General features: G+C 48.0%; 1 protein-coding gene across 1 annotated transcript in view; it reads right to left on the reverse strand.

The window, feature by feature from the left end:
• ASTN1 (astrotactin 1) overlaps positions 1 to 22,863 on the reverse strand; it is a 751,257-nt gene that overhangs the window by 366,085 nt on the left and 362,309 nt on the right. Inside the window, exon 7 of the mRNA XM_078659225.1 lies at positions 217 to 384. Coding sequence (XP_078515351.1) covers positions 217 to 384 — 168 coding nt within the window. The remainder of the gene's footprint in view (positions 1 to 216; positions 385 to 22,863) is intronic.

Here is a 22,863-nt window from a genome sequence, read left to right on the forward strand (position 1 = left end):
GAGATAGATTTGTTCTTTTCAAAACATTTCATTGAACTAACCGAATCTAATGCTCCAATATCATCCTACGATAGGTTCTACAGGTCGAATTGTGAATACGATGAATCCAACATCAACATAAGCTTCAAAAGTACCCCAATAAACAATAAGGCAAAATCATACAGTGGCAAAACAATGTACTCAAGTCATAAACCACTTCAAGTTGCCGATGCCTACCAGTTTCGGGGTCACACTGATGCTCACAGGGGTCCAGTAGACGTCTTGCACACAGGTCCATCATCCAGGGCCCGCTGGAGTTGAGCTGCGAGAAGAGTACCACCTGGGCAGGGTTAAGCCAGTCGCTGGCGTCCAGCTGGCTCCCCTCCAGAAGAATGAATCGGCTTCCTGGGTGGGGGACACATATGGTTGTGAACTTAGTACAGTTGCACCAGGGGTGATAAGAAAATTGAAGACTCTTGACTTTCAAATACTATTTACCCAAAGAGTAATAGTTATTTCTATCTTTCCTTTTAGCCATTTGTTCACATGCCTCACATTCTTCTTTCACCTTCATGTCCATCTATTAATGTAACCCATCATCCTTGTGCTCTGAATAACATCAATAGACATCCATAAATATATCCAAAGAAACATATTACGTGTCTGACTATCTTAAAAGCGAAACCAGTTGCCAAGTGGTTGATGTAGTTCTCATTCTATAAAGGAAAATGTATTCCATAATGACTATATTTATACATTCAAAGTAACGTCCGGGTTTTTTCATAAATATCCAGAGAAAGAGATACTATCTAGACATTACATTAAATGATTAGGAAAATGTGGAGACCTCTCACACGACATGACTGGCAAAAATATTTTTACTTACAAGTCAGACAGAAAAGTTGTACTCAAAATGCCTTCTTACTGCAATAGAGATGTCCTTAAATCATGAAGTAAGCTCAGTGCATTCTCGAGAAACACTGCATAACGCTAGAAGGCATCACTGACTGGCCCGATACATGAATATGACATCAAATCAGAATCCTTACCCGCCTCTGTTGGGGGAACTTGCCCCCCGATGCATCAAGCATCCATTTTGCGATTCCTTATTAGCGAAAAATAAGGATTCGCTAATAATAGCAAAATGCCATGCATGAAGTACTCACTTTAAAATGAGCAATTTCTTATAATTCCTTAATTGCGATTCGCAAATTGCGGGTCGCAATTAAAGAATACCTCCCCATTCATTCCTATGGGCCTAGAGGCCCATAGGAATGAATGGGAAGACAATCTCAATTTGCGATTCTCAATTAGAGAATCGCAAATTCAGATTGCAATTTCAAGGGTGCCAGGGTGTCAAAAGGACACCCTGTTGCACCCCTGAAATCTGCATATGGGTACATCTTGCACACACATATGCCCTAAGGGCATGTCTGTGTGTAAAATGGAACTTTGAAGAATGCACTTTAGAGCATTTTTCAAAGTTTTTGCAAATTACCATGAAGTTCAACTTCATGGTAATTTGCGCCTCCTATTAGCGAAATCGCGATTTTTTTTTACTTTAATGCTTTTCATTTAAGGAATCTCAATTTGAGATTCCTTAAATGCAATAGCAATTTAAGTAATCACAATTTTGCGATTTCTTAAATTGCGATTTTTGCATTTGGGATGATGCATCCCAAATGCAAAAATACCGGTCGCAAAGGGGCAGATTCTGAGAATCTCCCCTTTGCGAGCGGATTTTAGCTTGATGCATCTGGGCCTTGATCTATTCATGGGAGCCAATGAGATTAGAGAGGTTAAGGAATTGGAGGTTTTACTTACAAAAGCCTGTTTGATATTGAAAAATGGGCTTGACCAGGGCAAATACCAGCATAAAGTGTGGCGAGCTGGTGACAGTTTTTTAACGTGGTATTTTCAGGTAAAACTTATGAAGATTGATAATAGTGTTTAGTTTCACTCCTGACGACACTTCGCCGGGAGGTTCTGCAGTTCCATGTGCTAGAGGTGCATCGCTCGGATCCAACAGCAGTTATGGGGCACTCTCACCCTGGGTACTAAGGAAGCTGTAGGTGTGTTGCCTCAATAACTAGACCATTCCGAAATATCTTCTGTCAGAAGACTTCACTGTGAAGTTGGATTTCGAGATAAATGTATCCATGAACAAAGGAAAAGAATGATAAGGTTGGACCTGTGCAAACATATAGGACACTTGCTGGTGGAAGTATCGGAATGAGAACTATTTCAGAAAGTGTCAATAACAAAAATGCAGGATCATACATATAAAACACCCCTGGCATGATGTGTTTTGCAAATTATACACTAAAAACACAAAGACTTATTTAAGGGTGACATTTGTTTATTGAGCACCCGAGAAATTGATTTCTGGGGTCAGGAGAGGAGGATGTTCAAAAACTCATTGTTCTGAAGCCAAAAACAAAGCCAGGAAACACTTTCCGTGTAAAAACAGGAAAGCAAGTGACAATTCAATGTCTATTGGATCTTGAAAGTGATCTGAACCCAGGATAAGTGGTACCTTTAATGCCATAAAAGTCTTTGAAAAAAGATCTAACCTAGAAACTAATCAAGTCAAGAAGGTCTTTATTTCGATATATATCATAAAAGACAATGTACAACAAGCATAAAATACATTTCATAATAAGGTTAAAACAATAAATACAATTCACGTTAAAACCTGGGTAAAACAGCATTAAATTGACCAGGAAAAGATCATGACTACGACATACAACAATACACAATTACAAAACAGATGACGTAAACACTATGTCTCAGTGACTAAGGTTACGGGAACGTATAGACCAGGCCCAGCTAATAAACTTTGCCACACCAATAACAATAAAGACAGTAGTGTCCGTTTTCAAAATCCTACTGGCAGCGATAGCAGATCTAGTGCCCAACGAACAACATACAGGTCTTAACCAGACTCTTCTGGGTAGTGTATACTTTGGGCAGCAGAATAGTAAATGTTCAATATTTTCTACTTCCGTTGCACAAAAAGGACATTTGTCACTGCTTTCTGGGTTCCAAGAGTGTGTTAGCCCACGCACAGGTAGCGAGCCCACTCTCAGTTGATGATACAGTTTCCGGTCATTTGACTTGGTTATTATGTCCCAATAATCTTCATATCTCGGGACATCCTTAATAACTAGAAAAACCGAAGACATCGTAGAACACCCCACTAAAGATAGTCTCTTCTCCATGATCCTGCGCCAGTACATTTCTTTAAGGATTTTTTTGAATGGGAAGGTGGCACTAGCTGGGTCTACCCAAAGGCCCTCCAGTCCCAAATCCTTCAGTAGCGCTCTAAGGAATGAAAACCATGGAACCCTAAAGGCCCCCTCTATGCCCCTTACTTCAAGAATAGCCTCGGCATACATAGATAGTTCAGGTGTAGTCCACAGGCGCCGCCAAAACGCCAGTGGTCTATACCGAACTACATCCTCTATAGGATTAATTCCCAGGTCGTACTGTAGGGGGAGGCTAGGCGTGGATTGAGGAAGGCCAATAACCATTCTAAGGAACTTGTTCTGAGCTACCTTCAGTCTTGATTGATCACTGTAACCCCACAATTCTGCACCATATAGGATAGAAGGAATTATTTTTGAACCATAGAATTTGACCAGGGGTGCCAGGGGTTTAGTTAGAGAATTGGAGTGCTCCTTTAATATGGCACCCCCAAGCTGGGCGTGTTTAAGGGACAAAAGGTCCAACTGAGGCTTCCAACTTAGGTTCGCAAACAAAAGCCCCCCCCACCTAAAAGTACCACCTTCCAATATAATAACATAAATCTAAATACCTGTTCTAGGGTCCCCATGTGCGGACGAAAACCTGCCTGTAGGGGCGTTAATATATCATAGTCTGATATCCAGCACTGGATTCCACCTAGAAGGAGGCGATCCACAATCTTTTGAACCGCGTCAATAAGACTGATGGGTCGATAATTAGCCGGAACAGAGCGATCGCCCTTCTTATAAATAGGAAGAATCTCTGCCCCCAACCACGATTCCGGTACACTTGCTCCTTTCGCCAAAGCGTTGGCTAACAGAGTAATGTATGGGACCCAGAGGTCTTGATCCTGTTTGAACATATCAGCAGGAATGCTGTCGGGACCCGGTGCCTTTCCACCCGGGATAGCCTTCAAGACGTTCCTTACTTCTGTTGGGGTAAAAACCAGGGCATCCTCACAGATAATAGGTGGCAAAGTGACAATGATGTTACAGTTCACTTTAAATTGATTGCCATAATACATGACCCATTCCTTTGGCTCCACAAAATTGGAGGGGACAGCATCTTGGGGGCGATTGCCCCATTTAAGATGGTGCCAGAATTTAATCATGTTATTGCTCTGACATGCCTCCAGCAGTTCCCGCCAACGTGCCTCATCCCAATTCCTCTTAGCCGAGAACTGGGCAGCTTTATATGTGGCCCTACATCTACGTATTGTTTCCTGCACTCTTGTTTTTATGGCTGTGTGCAACGCTTTTTGGGCCTGTCTACATGCAATATCAAACCAAGAGTGGGTTCTCAACTTTTTACTTCTAGTACTAGGTGTAGTACTCTTAACAAATATAGATTTAAGATTTGTAAAAAGGTCACTATGTAGGGTGGGGATGTTAGCTATAAGCTCGGACTGTTGCCCAAAATCATGGATTTTGGCCAATGTGGCCGTAAGCAAACTCTTAATTCGAGACATAGCCTCCTCATTTAAAACTATTTTAGGCCAACTAACCCTTCTTTCGTTATTGGCTAGGGTAACCTGTGGCAGGGGGGTTTCAGCCGTAATAGACTCAACAAAACTTGTGTCTTTAATAGAAAGGACTAACGGGTTGTGATCACTTTCTACTCTGCTTACGACCACCATGTCTATCAAGCCGGACCACATTTCTAGGTTTACCAGAATATAGTCAATGCGAGAACCAGACCTACCATTGTCATAAGTTACTACCCCTAATCTATCAGACTTCAGACTTCCATTAACTGCTCGCATACCCTGATCCAATGAGAGACCCTTCATGAACAGGGCTGCTTGGGTCCATTTCTTAATAGGCGGGATTTCCAGCCCCGGAATACCCCACAATGAATCCTCTACCTCTGAAAGTCTCCCATCATCCAAACCCAGTGGCTCAAAACAAGTGTTAAAATCCCCCATCACCACCCTGTTGGAACTCCTAGGTAGGGAGCTCAAGAAGGCCTCCAGTACATGTGCAACCGCCGAACATTTACCCCCTTGAATACCCCTCATATATACATTCACAATAATTATATCCAGACCCTTTGTAGAGCTTACCCGGATAGCCATCATGTCTAGACTATCCATCGGGATCTCAGCCACTGTCACCCCCTCATGTTGCCGAACCCAGATTGCCAGGCCTCCCACAGGTCTACCTCTAGCGCCCTTCACCGCTGGTCTAGAAAAGTTTAAGAAACCTGTACGAAATATCGGTAGTGTAGCCCAGGTTTCCTGAAATGACCAGATATCTGATTGGTCGATAAAGCTTCCCCAGTCCGGAAGAGCAAGTTTGGATTCAAGGCCAGCTATATTCCATGATGAAACCTTTGCCATAGGCAAAGCCTGTTTGAGGGGCTCCCTCGGGCATGCCACAGAAATAGGGGTGTTAGGGCGAATTGTATTAGGGATAGGGGTGGAACTAACGGTAACAAGTACAGAGTCCTGATCCAGCTTCAGCAAAGTTAGATCACCATCCAACCTCCTATTAACAGGGGTGTGACTGCCCAATTGCAGGGATTTGTTAATGACCTTCTTCAATGAGTAGGGCAAATCGTCACTGCAAGACCCTTCTGTATCGACCAGCACTGATGAGTTACAGCTGCCTACAGTACTAAGAACTTGAGTACCTACAAGAGGAAGCATCAAGGGGGAGCCATTAGTCAACATTTTACCGCCACCATTCTCACAATATGTGAACCCCAAAGCAATATTTAACCTTACATGCTTAGCCTTGAGAGGAGATAACATCACCCCATTATTTGGATTGAGGAGTCAGTCCTGTTCGTCCAAACCGGAAAAAACACCATACCGGTTGAACGTAGGGATTGACCAGTGGGGTAGATACTCATTATATCTTAGCCTCGGGCCCCGATGATTATAGGTGAGGGGCCTATCTACGTACCCAGGCGCCAAATGATTTGGTCTAAATTGGTTAGATTGGGTAGGCCGGGGGTCGTGTGTAGGATAACTAGGTCTTAAAGGGAACATGGTGTGGACACCCTGTTGTAGCATTGGCACTGAGGGAGGATGGGGTGTTCTCATCATTAGCGACTGGGGATAGAAGAAAGTTAGGGCCTTGGTGGAAACTCCTCCCCCACTTCCATCGTCATACCAGTCTTCAATGTGCTTGACTACCCTGGAATCCTTGAAGTTAACAATAATCACATCACCCGTTAAATCCTTAGGTCTATGACCCAACCAGCCTACCCTTCTAACATGCAATATATCCCCATTTAAGTTGGCTGGAAGCGGTCTGTTATTGATGAACCAATGGACAACCTTGTTTTTCAGGGTTTGATAATCTTCTAACTTTCCCTTCTCTAATTCAGGCACCCCGGTCAAGATGACTACAAAGGGAGCTGCCTGCGGAGGGAGATCTACGTTCCTCCTTAGTGCCCTTTGTTTAATAGAATGTGAAGAGGGCATATTATCTGCCGACGGGGTAGATTCCCTTTGAACGTATGTTGTTTTTTTTGCCTGTCCAGCCCCTGGATTACTCTCTAAATTTACGGGCCTGTTGGCTACAATGCTGGAGGTCTTGCTTACCCCCTCAGGTTCAGGGTTTATTATCTTACATTGCTTTTTCCCTGCAGAGGAGGAGGATGCAGAGGGCCTAGATGGGGGAGCTTTATGTTTACTTGTAATTAGCTCCTTCAACTGGTCTGTGTTCCTCTCTATTGAGTTTTCGATTTCCCCCAGTTTTTCTGAGATAATTTTAACCCTGTGTACTAAGGGAAGTATTAGGGACCTAACAAGAAGTTCCATCTTCCCCATAAGTTCTTCTATAAACAGTGAGTGGAACTGTGAGTGGGGGGAATTATTGGCTAACCCACTTTTCCTGTCAGGTAGATGTGAGCCCACATGAGATTTTGCCTTCCTCAACTAGCTCTCGACTATTTTTGCCGTCTTTGCGCTTCTACCAAACTGTTTATTTCCCTTGCGTTTCCTCTTTTTTTCCTGATTTAACGGAGCAGGTAAGCCCTCAAGGGGTGGAGGTTTGTTAGAATGATCCTTGCTCACACTAAGTGTGGACAAAGATAGTGTCTCAACAAGAGCAACAGTCTCAGATGTTTTACTAGGAGAAGTTGCCTGATGTTGAGAAGTGAGATCCAAAACAACGGGGGAATTTAGGTCTATTAAACAGTTGGAAGTCGCCGACATCTCGTTAAGGATACAGTTGTTAGCAATATCAATGGAAATGGGAGATGAAATACGATCTTGAAAGATGAGTGGAATATTATCAGTACTAAATAACTCTGCATCAACATCCAGCAAACTTTTATTTTGATGTTGTAAGGAAGGGGGTACCTTCAGGGGGGAAACTAGGGGTTTCTTCTTTAAGAGATCAATCGAAAATCGGCGCTCCGCACGTTTCTCCGCCAACAACAGTTCTTTATCAATATCTTTCGTTGCCCTGGCAAAATATTTATCCAAAAGGCCAAGTATTGACACCCCCACAGTGGAAGATAGAGAATTAGGAACACCTGAAGACATCTTAAAGGATCCGAAATAGAAAATAAATAATAAAGAGAAAATAACCGGGTAATATATACTAAACTAGCACATTGTAAGGGCATAACAATATGAATACGAAATTTAACATGCACCACCCCAAGATACGACACAATACCGTCAGTAGAAAAGGAAATGTCAGAGACAAGGCGTTAGAGAGCAGGCCCAGCCCAGCCTCCTGCAGCCCCTGACGGCCACAGACGGCCCGCCCTTGTCCCGGGCTTCTCCCGGCGCTGTCCCGCACGCGTCCCGCGGGACGAGGTTCCGGTCTGTCCTTTAAGCGCCTCCTGGCGCCACGCACAGATGGAGGCGGCGTCCTCGCCGCAGGTAGGGCTGCTGGGAATTGTAGTCGGGTGAGGAGGGGGCTCGGCGGAGCCGAACCCGGCCGAGGGGAAAGGCGGAGAAATGCCCGGCCCGTGGATACGAACGGAGCTCAGCCCGGCCCTGTTGGTGCAAAAGATATCCTTCCCAGTGTCAAAAAGGAGTTACACCAGGATCTAGGCCCCAGCCCGCCCTTTAAGCGCCTCCTGGCGCCACGCACAGATGGAGGCGGCGTCCTCGCCGCAGGCAGGGCTGCTGGGAATTGTAGTCGGGTGAGGAGGGGGCTCGGCGGAGCCAAGCCCGGCTGAGGGGAAAGGCGGAGCAATGCCCGGCCCGTGGATACGAGCGGAGCTCAGCCCGGCCCTGTTGGTGCAAAAGATATCCTTCCCAGTGTCAAAAAGGAGTTACACCGGGATCTCGGCCCCGGCCCATAACTTTAAGCGCCTCCTGGCGACACGCACAGATGGAGGCGGCGTCCTCGCCGCAGGTAGGGCTGCTGGGAATTGTAGTCGGGTGAGGAGGGGGCTCGGCGGAGCCAAGCCCGGCCGAGGGGAAAGGCGGAGCAATGCCTGGCCCGTGGATACAAGCGGAGCTCAGCCCGGCCCTGTTGGTGCAAAAGATATCCTTCGCAGTGTCAAAAAGGAGTTACACCGGGATCTCGGCCCCGGCCCGTCCTTTAAGCGCCTCCTGGCGCCACGCACAGATGGAGGCGGCATCCTCGCCGCAGGTAGGGCTGCTGGGAATTGTAGTCGGGTGAGGAGGGGGCTCGGCGGAGCCAAGCCCGGCCGAGGGGAAAGGCGGAGCAATGCCCGGCCCGTGGATGCGAGCGGAGCTCAGCCCGGCCCTGTTGGTGCAAAAGATATCCTTCCCAGTGTCAAAAAGGAGAAACTAATCATTCCAAGCTAGTGATAATATCAGTGCCCTAAAGCGGCAACATACAGAAGATTATATCAGAGGTCATGACACACAAGATTACCAGCAATGATTACTGCTGACAACCCAGCCCCAAGGTGATGTAAAAAGGATTTGTCAATGTAGAATCCCTCAATGTGTGGAATACATTCAACCATAGCTGCAATGTTCCAGGCACCAAGATAATATTACTAGTAATAGGTCGCCCCAAACGCTGCATGATTTATTACTCAAATCTCAGCTTTAAATGTATTTTGAAGTTCAATCGTTTTTTTCCAAACATCAGCTCACTAGTTCTGAAAATACACACATTCTTGTCTTGAATACATAGTTTTCAATTTTAATATACATATAATAATTCAACCAAGCAAAAGCATCTAATTGAGGCTGGTGAGCTACCAGCAGCTCACCAGCAAATCGTAAAGAAGCCTGAACTAAGCTTTCGCTAACCAAGGTCAGACTAGTAACAGAAGGTCAAGAACAGCTTGGTAGTATCCCAGGTTTTCCAAATGGCAAAAAGAATTGTATCCACCAGATTTCAAGTTTTTACATTAAAATGAAATTCAAGGGGGGTTCATCCACCCTCAAAATCTCCTGTGAGCGTGGCAGAGCTTGGCAGGGCATCCAAATAAAGTTTTGAAAATCCACTTTCATTTTAGTCCAATTACTGTTAACTTGTGAAATAATGCACCCAGAACACTAACACATTGTCCACAATGAGACCGAATTGAGTATTGCGCACAGTGCTGGCAAGAAGGAAGAATTGAGATCCCAGGTTGTGTAGATTTTCAAATGTTTCTCAAAAGCTGGGTAAATGCCCCCTAAGTCCCTCAATTTGGCACATAAAGATTTGTACAGCCCAGCTTCCAAAAAGTGTAAATGTCAACTTCATCAGTATTATCTTGAAAGATACATACAAGCCTAAGCAAGTCTTTTCGTAGGCAACCCAGAATACTGCTATTGCAGACTGGGGGTAACAACTTTCCTAAACTATCAATCATGCTATGGCATACTTTGTAGGCTCTCTGATCTGTTTCAGTTTTGGAAAAGATTAGAAACTTACCAATTTTGAAAGGAGTTTGATGTTCTTAGTCTATCGCATGGGTTCCTTTTGGGAGTAAGGCACTTTATAAATGATTATCAATATGATTTCCTGAATGGAAATACTACTTGTTGAAATTCAGGGCAGTAAGACACTAGCAAAAAAATCCATTAAATGTTTTATCAATTAAAGGTGGAGACTGCAAGCCAGTATCTACATCAAATGTTAGGTCTACTGTAAGAACTTGGGTTGCTGGTTGAGTGGGTTGTTACACTGTTCAAGCAACAGCCACAATCCCTGTGAGGGTAAACCACTAAAGTCACAGAATCAGCCTGTGCTTATCCATCTGATAGCTTGGCACAAAAGCAATCAGCCATAGCTTAGAGGCAATGTGTAAATTATGTATGCAGTAAACAAACAGTAGTAAAGAAAAATCCCACACCAATTTATAATAGAGTCAATTTTCATAAATTATTTCACAACAAAACAATAAAAATCCAACCAGTAGAACCAGAGTTATACATTTTTAAAGTTTAAGGAAAAAATGAGTGCCTAAAAGGTCAAAGCGCCAACCGTGGATATCTAGTCACGCACGACTGGGTCAAAGTCGAGAAATATGATAGACCAACATAGGGCATGATTCAGGTACAAATAATGGATTGGGATCGGTTTGCTCCCACCTTTGGACTTAAAAGAAATTTGAAGAAAAATTCTCTGAGAAGGTAGAAGTTCAATGGGGCAAGGCTGCAGGCAGTATTCGATGAGGAGGTGTCATCATTGAGGAGCCGCTGGATGAAGTCATGTTGAAGATTTACTTTATTCACACTTAGTCTCTTTTTGGAAGTTGGAGCTGGAGGCTGTAGCCAACAAGAGTTCCATGAGGCAGACTACTCCTCTGGTGAAGGACCATTAAACAGGATTTGCTGCTGTGGAGAAGAATGTAGCGGGAGCGACTGTGACATCAGTCCGACCGGCGATGCAGCTAGGGCGGATAGATGAGCAGGTCTCCTCTCAGTTCTCAGACCAGTTTTTAGCCCCAAAAAAATTACTAAGTCCCAAGCTTTGGATTTGGGGAATCTGGGCACACCTTTAACCCCACCATCAAAGGTCCGGGACTGTAGGGGCACAACTTGGGGTGTTAGGACTTACTTAGGTTGGGTCCAGGGCCAGGCATGGGTTTAAGCTGGTTGTAACCTTTTCTGTCCCCAAGGTTCTGATCAGGAGGGCAGCCAACTATCCTCACTCTGGTAGTCCTGGGTTCAAGAGGCAGAACTAGGCTGAAGCAGCAGGGTTGGGCTCTGAGGATTCAAGGTAGGCTTCAGGCAGCAGAGGGTCCTTTCAGGTACAGCAAAGTCGTCTTCTTAGGTACGCAGCAGGCTACAGCAGCAGGAAGAGTCCTTCCCCAGGTTCATATAGTGAACTGAAGAGTCGATCTGAGGGTCCTATTTATATTCCTGAGGCCTTCTTTGAAGTGGGAAGTTTTTAGAGAATTCCATTTCAAGTACTTGAAGTTTTCCTGCCTCCCCTGGCTCCAAGCTGGCTCCAAGACCAATGCAGAGGTGACAAGTCCTTTGTGTGTAGGCATTGCACAGCCTATTGATTTGTAAAAGTGGTTGTGTCCTGCTCCGCACCCCCATTCTGTCAGTTATGGCCCATCCAGCGACACCTATTCCATCTAGTTGGTTGCTGTCTGGGAACAATTAACAAAGTCCAGCTGCCAACCACACCCTGTCATGTGACCCAGGAACAAGCTACAGGCACCAAATAGCTAGGGCAAGACAATGGCAACTTTCTAAAAGGGACATTTTCAAAATTGTTACTTATAATCCGACTATACAATTAAAGAGGACTTTAAATTACAATTTTCAGACACTAAATATGAAATGTTTACCTGTTTACAATAACAAGTGAGCATTTATTAAATGTAATAAGGTAACTCAGTGTTATAGAGGTAGGCCTCATAGTACTGAAAAACAAATGTAGGTGTGTTTCACTACCAGGGCATGTAAAAGTTAAAAGTACATGTTTAACCTTTTAATAACAATGCACCCTGCCCGAGGGGCTACCCAGGGACTACCTTAGAGGTGACTAATAGGTAATAAAAGGGGAGTTTAAGGCTTGTAAAGGGGGTATTTTTCAGTGTCAATGTGGCAGTTTCAAACTGCCTACAGGCTGCTGCGACAGACCTGAGACATGTATTCAGGGGCAACCTAAGTGGGTAGCAGAGGCGCTAGGTGGCGCCAAACCAAGATGGCCGCACCGGAGTGAGGCTCCCGCCAGACCCCAGCACTAATCAATATCCTACATCATCCTGATCGGTAATACTGAACCGATACCCTCCCCACTGGCTCCGTTGTGGTGTCCTGCACACAACGGTGTAAAACTCGCTCGATTTGCGCAGCAGCCTCCCTTGGGAGACGCCGTTGATTCGAGAGCGGAAGGAGGTGACGAGGCGACGGAAGCTGCCAGCCGGACCTGCAGACTGGGACAGACCGGGGATCTGCGGCCTCTCCGACAGCGCCGGTGAACATTGGCCCGAGGGCTGGGCCCTGGTCCCCCCTCTCCTTCCCCCCGGTGACCGACCTAGAAAAGCACTGCGGCGGTGATTCCGGTGAGAGACATTGGCGGAGTGCACGACCAACGGCTTTCCTTTCGGCCGGAGGCGGCGCTGTCCATTACTGGCGCCTGGGGGGAGTGCTGCGGAGCTGTGGAGCATTAAGAAGGTGAGGAGGTGTGAGCGGACGCGCTGCGGGCTGCTTTCATCACGGAGGGAAGACCGGACCTGAGGGGAGTGTTGCGGTGCAGCGGAGCGTATGGTCGGTGAGGGGGTGAGAGCGGACACACTCCGTGCTGCATTTACTCCCGGTGGGCGGACCGGCCTTGGGGGTTCCGTATCTGCGCCCTGCTGGAACGTCGCGTCACCCCTATCGAGGCTGCGGAGCCTGCACCGGCTTGGCCGGCACTGTAGAGAAGACTCACCCACCACACTGAGCCCCGCGTCCCCCATACACGCGCTCCGACGATTGGACAGTGTGAGGCCTTGCACCTGTGGCCGGCAGGCCCCGGGCCTGGTGCCACTCTGCGGGGCCGCGGAGCCGCGAAAATTCCTGGCCTAGCCGGAGCCACAGCAGGCCACCGTGGCGCCGCCAGCTGGGTGCGGGCCTTGAGCCCCTGAGGTGACAGAGGCCATTATACTAAGCTGAACTGGTTCCTTGCTCGGGGAGCGACGGGCCCCCTCTCTCAGGAGGTCCAGTGACCACTGACCGCACAATCCTCGCGTGGAGGTGGAATCAGAAGCGCCTTCTGACCCTGAGCTGGGTGATTTCCACTGGAAGGCGAAAATAGAAGGAGGAGGGGCTTCACAGCGCGCTTGTCACCCCTATACCAGGCCCCAGCGGACTGTTGCTAGCGCGGGGTGTCTGCTTGCACCTACCATATACACATCTCCTCTAACCGGGATACTGGCGACCTCCTCACTGGCGGCGGCCCGGACTCCGAGACGCGACATGGGACGCAACGATGCCAGGCAATCCAAGATACCGTTTGAGTCTAAAAAACCTGCCAAAGGGACGCCGGATGCGGAGGGGAGCCCCGCCACGCAGACCCCCCAGGACGACGATTGGAAGACGCTCCTGCTTGGCATGAAGCAGAGCCTATCGACCATTGATGCCAAGATTGACACCATTAACACCCGTATGGATAGTGTCGTGACGAGACTGGAACAGCATGACACCCGCATCAAAGAAACCGAAGACAGGATCTCTGCGCTGGAAGACGGGGCGACGACGACCACCAAGCAAGTCTCGCAAATGGATAAACTGCTCAAGGTAATTGCGGATAAGAATGAGGATTTAGAAGCGAGGTCCAGGCGCAATAACATCCGCGTCCTGGGCCTTGCGGAAACAACAAACACTGGAAAACTGGAAATCTTCATGGAAAAGCTGGTGGTGGAACTGTTCGGGAAAGATTCCTTCTCCCCACATCTAATAGTGGAACGGGCACACAGATCACTGGCTGCGCCTCCTCCTCTTGGGCTGCCCCCGCGCCCTATCATCGCCTGCTTCCTGAACTACAGGGACAGAGATGCAGTTCTTCATCGCGCAAGAGAGCTGGGCACAGTCACCTATGGCAACGCAACGCTGTCCTTCTTTCCTGATTTCACCCCCTCAGTACAAGATGCAAGACGCAAATTCGCCGCCGTGAAAAAGAAACTACAAACCCACAAAATCCCATATGCCATGCTTTATCCTGCAAAGTTAAAGATCACGCACCGTGGCACTCACCACTTCTTTACCAACCCACAACAGGTGGAAGATTTTCTAAAGCAGCAAAGGAAGGAGAGACTCCGGGAGGAGAGGGAGGAGCGACGGTCCAGGTCACAATCTCCGTTATCCCAACAAGACTAATCGAGACAGTCCTGTATTCATCGTGATACCACTGCCGGTAACAGCCCTCCTCTGGACTAGATGCAACACTTTCTGATGAGGTAACACTTCGGATTTTATCTCTCACCGATCTACAACATTGACAAGTGCCGGCTCACCCACCTCCGTCCCACGGCCGAAGTCTGGGCCTTGTCCCGGATGCCAGTGGGTGCAAGTAAGGAGGTGGAGGGCAGGTCTGGCGCCCCTTAGACTACGCCTCCAATGGGCGATCCCCATGACACCTTTCCCCCTTCTGGGGTCAGGGTTACTGTAGTTCTGATATTGATTTTGTTCTTTTTGGGATGTGGGAGGGAGGGTGGGTTCTGAATGCCCGGCAAGTTGGGGAAGCCGGAGTTGGAGGGCGGAACGCATGCACTGCCTCAACGATTATCAGTACACTTGATACTCTAGTAGGAGGCGGACATTTCAGTGTTGCGGGGTGGATGTTGATCCGGTCAGTTGGGGTTGCCGGAGGGAGGACGGGAGCGGGAGGTCGTCTAGTTCCTTACACTGTTTTTGGTCTATTGGAGTTGTGTCCCGGGGGAGGGAGGCCCCAGGGTGGTGGGCTGGGTAATGTCCTAATTTGTCATTCTGCTGATACTTGTTCGATGCTTGTTGCTACACCTACTTGTTCAGTTTATTTGTCATTGCGGGGATGGGAGACGTAACTGATTCGCCACCTGGGCTCCAGCTCCAGGTGTTGTCATGGAATGTGCGAGGGCTTAATAACCCTAGAAAAAAAAGACAGATTTTGGGGTACCTGGACAGACATGGAGTGGCTATAGCTCTTCTGCAGGAGACTCATCTACTGCCAAATGGGTCCCCTCCTTTCGCATCCAAATGGGCCTCGTGCAAGGTCTTTTCGTCTTACTCCAGTTATGCTAGAGGGGTCACGATCCTCGTGCGTAGAGGGGTGGGTTTTACCCCAGCGGGCACGGACATGGACAGTGAGGGGAGATACTGCATGGTCTGGGGGAAATTGTACTCTCGCACAGTGCTTATTGCATGCTACTATGGCCCGAACACGGATGACCCGTCTGCACTGCTCACGTTGTGGGGCAAAATTCAAACTCTGGGCATAGCTCATGTAATACTTGGGGGGGACTTCAATACAGCCGTACAGCCTGTTCTTGACAGATCGCACCCGCAAACGACACATTACACAAACACCCAACGCTCCCTACTGGGCATTCTGGAAGATCACCATTTAGTTGACGCCTGGAGACATTCGCACCCTACCATGCACCGAGGTACTCACTATTCAGCAGTTCACTCTACCTGGGCTCGCATAGACTACATCTTCCTTACGGCAGGCCTCACACCCTGGGTAGTTAACACCATGCACCTGGCTCGTACTTTTTCGGACCACTCACCTGTCCTCCTTACTCTGCGCGTCCCCCATGAAGTCTCCCCTTATTTAAGCTGGCGCCTCAACCCTGCGCATCTTGCAGATTCAGCCTTTAAGTCGGAACTGGAGCTGGACATACAAGACTTCTTTGACCGTAATATTAACTCTGTTGGCAGCCTTACTACTGTTTGGGAGGCTTTCAAAGTCACCGTTAGGGTCTGGTGTATTTCCAAGGGAGGAGGAGTACTCAAATCCCTGCGGGGAGAGCTACGCAAGTTAGAGTCCGAGATACGCACACTTGAGAGTGATGTCGCTCGCGGCACGATGGAATATGAGAAACGTGCTCAGCTCAGGGAGAAGATCAATGAGTATTCGGAAGCGGCGGATAAAGAAAGTCAATTCCGAGGTAAACCCTACATGGCGCGCATATATGGCGAAGGAGACAGACCGGGAAGGGCCCTGGCCACGGCTGTCAAACCCCCTAGACATTGCAATTAAGTAACCTCTCTATGCGATGACCAGCAGGTGCCTCATAGGGACCTACCGGGACAGCTCCGTGTACTCACGAACCACTACAAGGCGCTGTACTCCTCACAAAGGCGAATGCCACTGGAGCTTCATACATACCTTGAGGACACGGCTATTGCATGGTTGGGCCCGACGCAACAGAAATTCTTACACCTCGAGCTTGAGCTAGATGAAATAAAGGACGCCATTATGTCCATGAAATCTGGCAAATCTCCAGGATCGGATGGGTTGCCGATAGATTTCTATAAAACCTACATCCACCTGCTTGCCCCCATCCTGAAGCAGGTGTATTACTCAGCTCTCGAGGAAGGAACACTGCCCGACAGCATGAGAGAGGCACTGATAGCGTCACTGCTTAAGCCGGGTAAACCTCCGGAGCTCTGTGACTCCTACCAACCCCTGTCACTTTTAAATACTGACGTTAAAATCCTAGCTAAAGTCCTCGCGACGCGCCTGAATCTTCTTATGGAGAGGCTGGTCCTCCCGGATCAGGCGGGGTTTGTCCCGAATCGTGCGACTTCGCACAATCTTCGTACCCTGCAGGCGGTCATGCAAGATATAGATCCCAACTGTGAAGCAGCTGCAATATTTTTAGATGCTACCAAAGCATTCGATTCCCTGGAATGGGACTACCTCTTGGAGTTACTGGAACGGATGGGTACTCCATACAGCTTTTTGGATTGGATCAAACTTTTGTACACCAAACCACGGGCTTCGGTACTCCTAAACGGGTCCCGCTCCGCACCCTTCGAGATACATAGAGGAACCCGACAGGGTTGCCCATTATCTCCAGTCTTATTTGCGATAGCAATCGAACCCCTGGCAGCCAAACTCCGCCAACAACATAACCATAGGTCCCTGATTTACCCGGAACGTCAGCTGCTCATCTCCTTATACGCGGATGATATGACTTTATACGTCCATAAACCGCGAGATAATCTCAATCCTCTACTGCGCGAGGTTACCAAATTTGGAGCGATAGCTGGGGTACAAATCAACTGGTCCAAATCAGCCTTGTTCCCCCTCACTGACAACACTCCCCAGTTCCCTCTTGACTACCCGCTAGTGTGGGCACAAGACGAGGTAAAGTACTTGGGAGTCATCGTGACCAGGAACCGTGAAGCTCTGATCAGGGCAAACTACGGTACGGTCCTGGACAAATTAACGGACAGCATAACGAAATGGATTCATCTTCCGTTGTCCATGGCGGGGCGCGTATCCATGATCAAAATGGTCATTCTCCCTAAGCTGCTGTACCTTTTCACCAATATTCCCTATAGTCCAGGCCCACACTTCTTTAAGGCGCTGGAGTCCCAGCTCTCCCGACTTATATGGGGGGGGGAAACAGGCTCGGCTAAAACTGGCGACGCTCATGTTACCTTACCATCAAGGCGGATTTGATGTGCCGAACTTCCGATTGTACTATGACTGCGCACAGGGCCACTTTGCTTCCTACTGGCTTCACCCTCCGCCCTTCATGGCGCACCTTGCTGTGGAAGACGGATATATGAGACCAGAAAAACCGTCGGGGTACCTTTACAAGGAGGTTAGTGTAACGGATCGGGACCCATCCACGGTAGATTGTACAGTACGAGCCTGGCGTAGAATTGCGGAACGTATGGGGGTGACCCTTATGTATTCCCCAAGAATGATTCTGGCAAATGACCCTAGAGTGAGTATTGCCCGAGAGGAAATAGGCCGTAAACTGCTCTCCAAACTGTCCCTTTACAAATGGGGAGATTTATACGTGAATGGCCAGTTTCGTACAAAGGCTCAATTTTTCGGGGAACAAACGCCTTCTATTATGGACACATTCCTATACACGCGGCTCCGACAGAATATCAAATCTGTAACACTGGAGTTCCCGGACGAGCCGGAGACCTTTGCGCCCCTGCATGCACTGCTTCAACAGGACACCCCGAAACACGTTGTTTCCATGCTCTACAACCACACGTATGCGTCCTCCGCTCCCCCAGAACTGCGTGCCAGACGTGACTGGGCCGCGGACCTGGATCCTCCCCTTTCAGACGAACAATGGGAGGACAGCTGCTCCCATACAGTATCGGTGACGGGAAATGCTCGCCTTAGACTGATCCACTATAAATTCCTACACCGCCTCTATTACACTCCTGCCAAGCTATGCCACTTTGGTCTTCGAGAGGATGATCGTTGCGCCAGATGCAGACACGCAGGAGCTGACTTTATGCACTTAGCGTGGTCATGCCCAGCAGTCGCATTGTACTGGACGCAGGTGACGGAGGCCATGTCCACAATGATAGGGATAGAATTAGAAGCCTGTCCCAAGGTTGCATTATTGGGGCTCCCCACTGCAGCAAATAACAGATTCCGGAAGTTCACCGCAATGGGCTTCCTACTTGCAAAACGCCATGTGGCGTGCAGATGGGGCCGGGGCCGTGCCCCCAAATTCAAATTATGGCTGGCAACAATGTCAACCTGGCAAGACCAGCTACACAATTATGCCGACTTGCTGCCACATAAATCGCGACCCAAGGACCTATGGGGCCCGCTCTCCGCCTATCTGCTCCGCGCCCAATCTACTGCTGAAGCTGGTACTGTAGACCAGGAGGAAGCGGGGCAGGTTGAGCAACCCTGTGGACTGCACGGCACCTCCTCTCAGTCGTGAGGACGAGACACGGCACGCCTGCCTCACGCCCGCTGGAGGGCACCTAGCTGGGATTTATTGCCTGCAATGCTCCTCAACGCGCGAGTCCTAGAGCCACCGTGGGGGGAGTATGGGGTAGCCCTCAGATCATTCCTGGTGCGCACGAGAGACGGAGCTATGACCCACTAACGGCGTTGTTTGGCCCAGCTGATCTCCTCCCCCCCCCTCGCCCTCCTTCCTCTCCCCCCCCCTCCCTTCCCCCCCCTACCCTCCCTTGCGCATTGCACATGTCTTGGCATTTCAGAGGGGAACGCCGTCCCCATACCAGGAGACAGGCATAGACTATACACAAAGCCCCCCCCCCACGCCCCCTCCCCCAGTGGGAAGCGCATGCCTGACCGTACACCTAGGTATGCAACCACACACACACTCAATCTACTGCCCAGAGTCACACCATGCCGGACTTGGAATCCGGAGACCCTGACTACCACACACCCCCACCGGGGAACTCACATGGGAATTGGACTGACCTCCTTGGTTCTGTTACGAGTTGTTGTTAATGTTTAGAGTGCGACAAACAGTAAAAATTAGACCTCAAGAAAGTACGAACTGCTATTAACGGATAGTCTGCTTGCGGTAATACGCTTCATTCTACAGCTCTATATAACAGTTATCGCGGCCGGCCCAAGTGGGTTGTAGGCGACATGCTGTGTACGTAATTGGCACTGTGCCCAAGGTCGGGGAATATGCTCGATCTATGTACTATCGCTGCCGGCCTGACACATTGGGTTGTAGGCACAAAGCTGTGGTTTACCTCTGTAACAACAATAAAGGTCTTCAAAAATAAAAAATAAAAAAATAAAAAAAACCTAAGTGGGTAGCACAAAGAGTGCTGTAGTCCCACTAGTAGCATTTACTAGCATTTAATTTAAGGCCTGGGTGGTAAATGTCGCTCCGTTTGCGTAGTTTGCAGAGTTTTCTGCACGCGGAGTGCAGAAAACTCCGCTTCGCGATGTGCAGCGGAGTTTTTTCCCCGCTCGCGGTCGCGAACAGTAGGAAGGCGAGTTGCCGCTTGGGTAGAAATTCTACCAGAGCGGCAGGAATACCAGCACAAACTGCAGTTTGCACTGCACTCCGCCACTCGCAGAACTTGGCAGGGTTTTTTTGTATCTTCGCAGAGTTCCGCGTAGCAAAACTCTGCGTACTACGCCCAGGCCTATTTAATTTATAGGCCCAGGATATATGGTATACCATGTTTCTAGAGATTTATGCATACAATGAATATACAAATATAGTGTGAGTCAATTCTACCATGTTTTAGGGGGTGAGCACAGGCACTTTAGTTCTGGTTAGCAGTGGTAAACTGCACTCAGTCCTAAGGCCAACAAAAATTAATTCAGCAAAAACAGGAGGGGTGAAAGTAAAACGTTTGGGGGTGGCCTTGGAGAGGGGGTAAGGGCCAACACCCACCACCATAGGGTATTCAGGATTACTGCATAACAAATGCCACAATACACAGCATATTGATGGAAGAAGGGGTGCTGGTTTCTGCTACTTGTTACACAACCAGCTCATTGCAGGCAGGGCAGACAAGAAGCAGTGGCAGAACGTGGAGGCAGTGCTAGAGCACTTGCACAGCTACGGATTAACTGTGAACCAGACTAAGAATACATTTGCCAGGTCACATCATAGAAAATGAAGAAAACTACAGGACAAAATCCAAATACTTGTGGAGATTTCCATACCTGAAGATTTGGTGAAGCTGAGTTATTATTAGGGTCTGATGAACTACAACTAGAAATATCTATCTAATGCAGCTGAACATGCTATGCTCTCTTCTGGAAGTGAATGCCCATAGATATGGCTTGCCAAGAGCTAATGGGCATTTTCGGACCACCAACAATTTGACCAACATGCCACATGAAGTTAAAGTTAAGGGTTTTATAGAGCGCTCGTAGACCAAACGGTTTCTTGGCGCTGAGGACGGACGTACCAGGGAAACAGAGAGGCAACCTACTCGGCAAACGCTTGTAGAAAGAGCCGGGTCTACAATGACCTACGGAAGTCCATGTAGGAGGCAGAAGTCCTAATGGGAAGAGATAAGGAATTCCAGAAGGATGGGGCCAAGAAGGAAAAGCTCATGCCGCCATGTTTCTTCCATCTGCAGCGAGGGATACAATAAAGAAATTTAGAAGAGGACCGAAGGTCGCTGGTGGGGATATAAGCCTTGAGTTTGGCAGCAATGAAGGCAGAAGCAGTACCAGCCAAAGCTTTAAAAATCAAACAACCAAGTTTAAAGAAAGAGCGTTCAAGAAGTGGTAGCCAATGTAATGCTTTTAAGAGTGGGGAGACATGGTGGTATTTAGGGAGTTTATAAACCAACCTTAACGCCTGGTTCTGAATTAATTGAAGACGGCGAAGCTCGTACGCCGGGATACCAACGTATAGAGCATTTCCGTAATCAAGGCGTGATATAACCATGGCAGACAAGATTAGTTTCAGGGCCACAGTGGAAAAACAACTAGAGATTTTATGTTTGATACGTAAGCTGAGAAAGCAAGAGGAAACCACCGCACTAACTTGGGAGTGCATAGTGAGGTCGCTGCTGACTCGAATACCAAGGCTTTTAACAGAAGCTAAGGGAGAAGGTGGAAGACCAAGAGAGGGAGGCCAGAAAGAAGAAGACTAGGGACTGGAGATCCCCCCTGTAAGAACTAACTCGGTCTTATCAGGGTTGAGCTTAAGGTGGTTAGCACTCATCCAGTCACTGATAAAGGTCATGACTGAAAATTAGAAACAGAGGAGGAAGAAGAAGAGATATTGAAAATGAGTTGAAGGTCATCGGCGTAATTAAACACCGTGATGTCCAATTTTTGAAGCGCAGAGATAAGAGGAAGTATGTACAGATTGAAAAGAAGAGGAGAGAGAGAAGACCCTTGAGGAACACCACAGGTGATTGGGAAGGCTGCAGCAGAGAAGCCAGCCAACTGAACAGCCTGCTGGCAATTCTCCAAAAAAGAAGAGATCCAGGCCAGGGAAGAGCCCTGGATGCCAGCGCCCCTGACACGGTTGATCAGAATGGAATGGTCGACCGTGTCAAAGACAGCTGACAGGTCCAAAAGGACCAAGGCCTGGGAAGAGTTAGCATCGGCCCCACATCTAAGTTCATCCAACACAGAGAGAATGACAGACTCTGTGGAATGCGCAGGGCGAAAGTCTGCCTGATGGGGGTCTAAAAAATGAGTGTTCTCGATGAAAGAGCTAAGACAGGCTGTCACATAACTCTCCAGGATTTTGCCCAAGAAAGGAAGCAAAGAGATAGGCCGAAAATTACAAGGAGAAGAGGGATCAGCTCCTACCTTCTTCAAGATGGGAATGATTTTAGCTGATTTGAAGAAGTCAGGGACCGTCCCCAATGACAGGGAGTTATTAAGAAGTAATAGAGGAGGATCAGGACAAAGAGAGAACACCTCTTTCAGTTTATGAGCAGGACAACTGTCAGAGGGGGAGCCAGATTTGACCTTGATAAGCAAAGAGAGGAAAGTTTCCCATATGTGGGGAAACTTTTCCAGACAACAAGAATTAAAAGGAAGATCCGGACAGAGAAAGTTAGGAGAGGGAAAGGGAATATTAGCTTTGATTGTACTGATTTTGTCAATAAAATAGTGATTAAGAGAGTTACAGAGGGTTTGTGATGGGGAGGGCTTGAGGGAGGCTCTTGCAAAAGAGGACAAGTCGTGGACAATCGAAACAATGTCTTTTGGCTTATTGGCTGAGAGAAGAATTTTTGAAGTAAAATAGTTCGATTTGGCCTGAAGGATGGATTTCTTATACTCCTGTAACAGCGTGTGGTACAGTCATTTTAGGATGGGGCAGTACCTAAGTCTCAAGCGACGTTCAGCCTGCCTAAGAGTCAACTTTTTG

The sequence above is a fragment of the Lissotriton helveticus genome, chromosome 1_1 (assembly GCF_964261635.1).
Source record: "Lissotriton helveticus chromosome 1_1, aLisHel1.1, whole genome shotgun sequence".
NCBI lineage: Eukaryota > Metazoa > Chordata > Amphibia > Caudata > Salamandridae > Lissotriton > Lissotriton helveticus.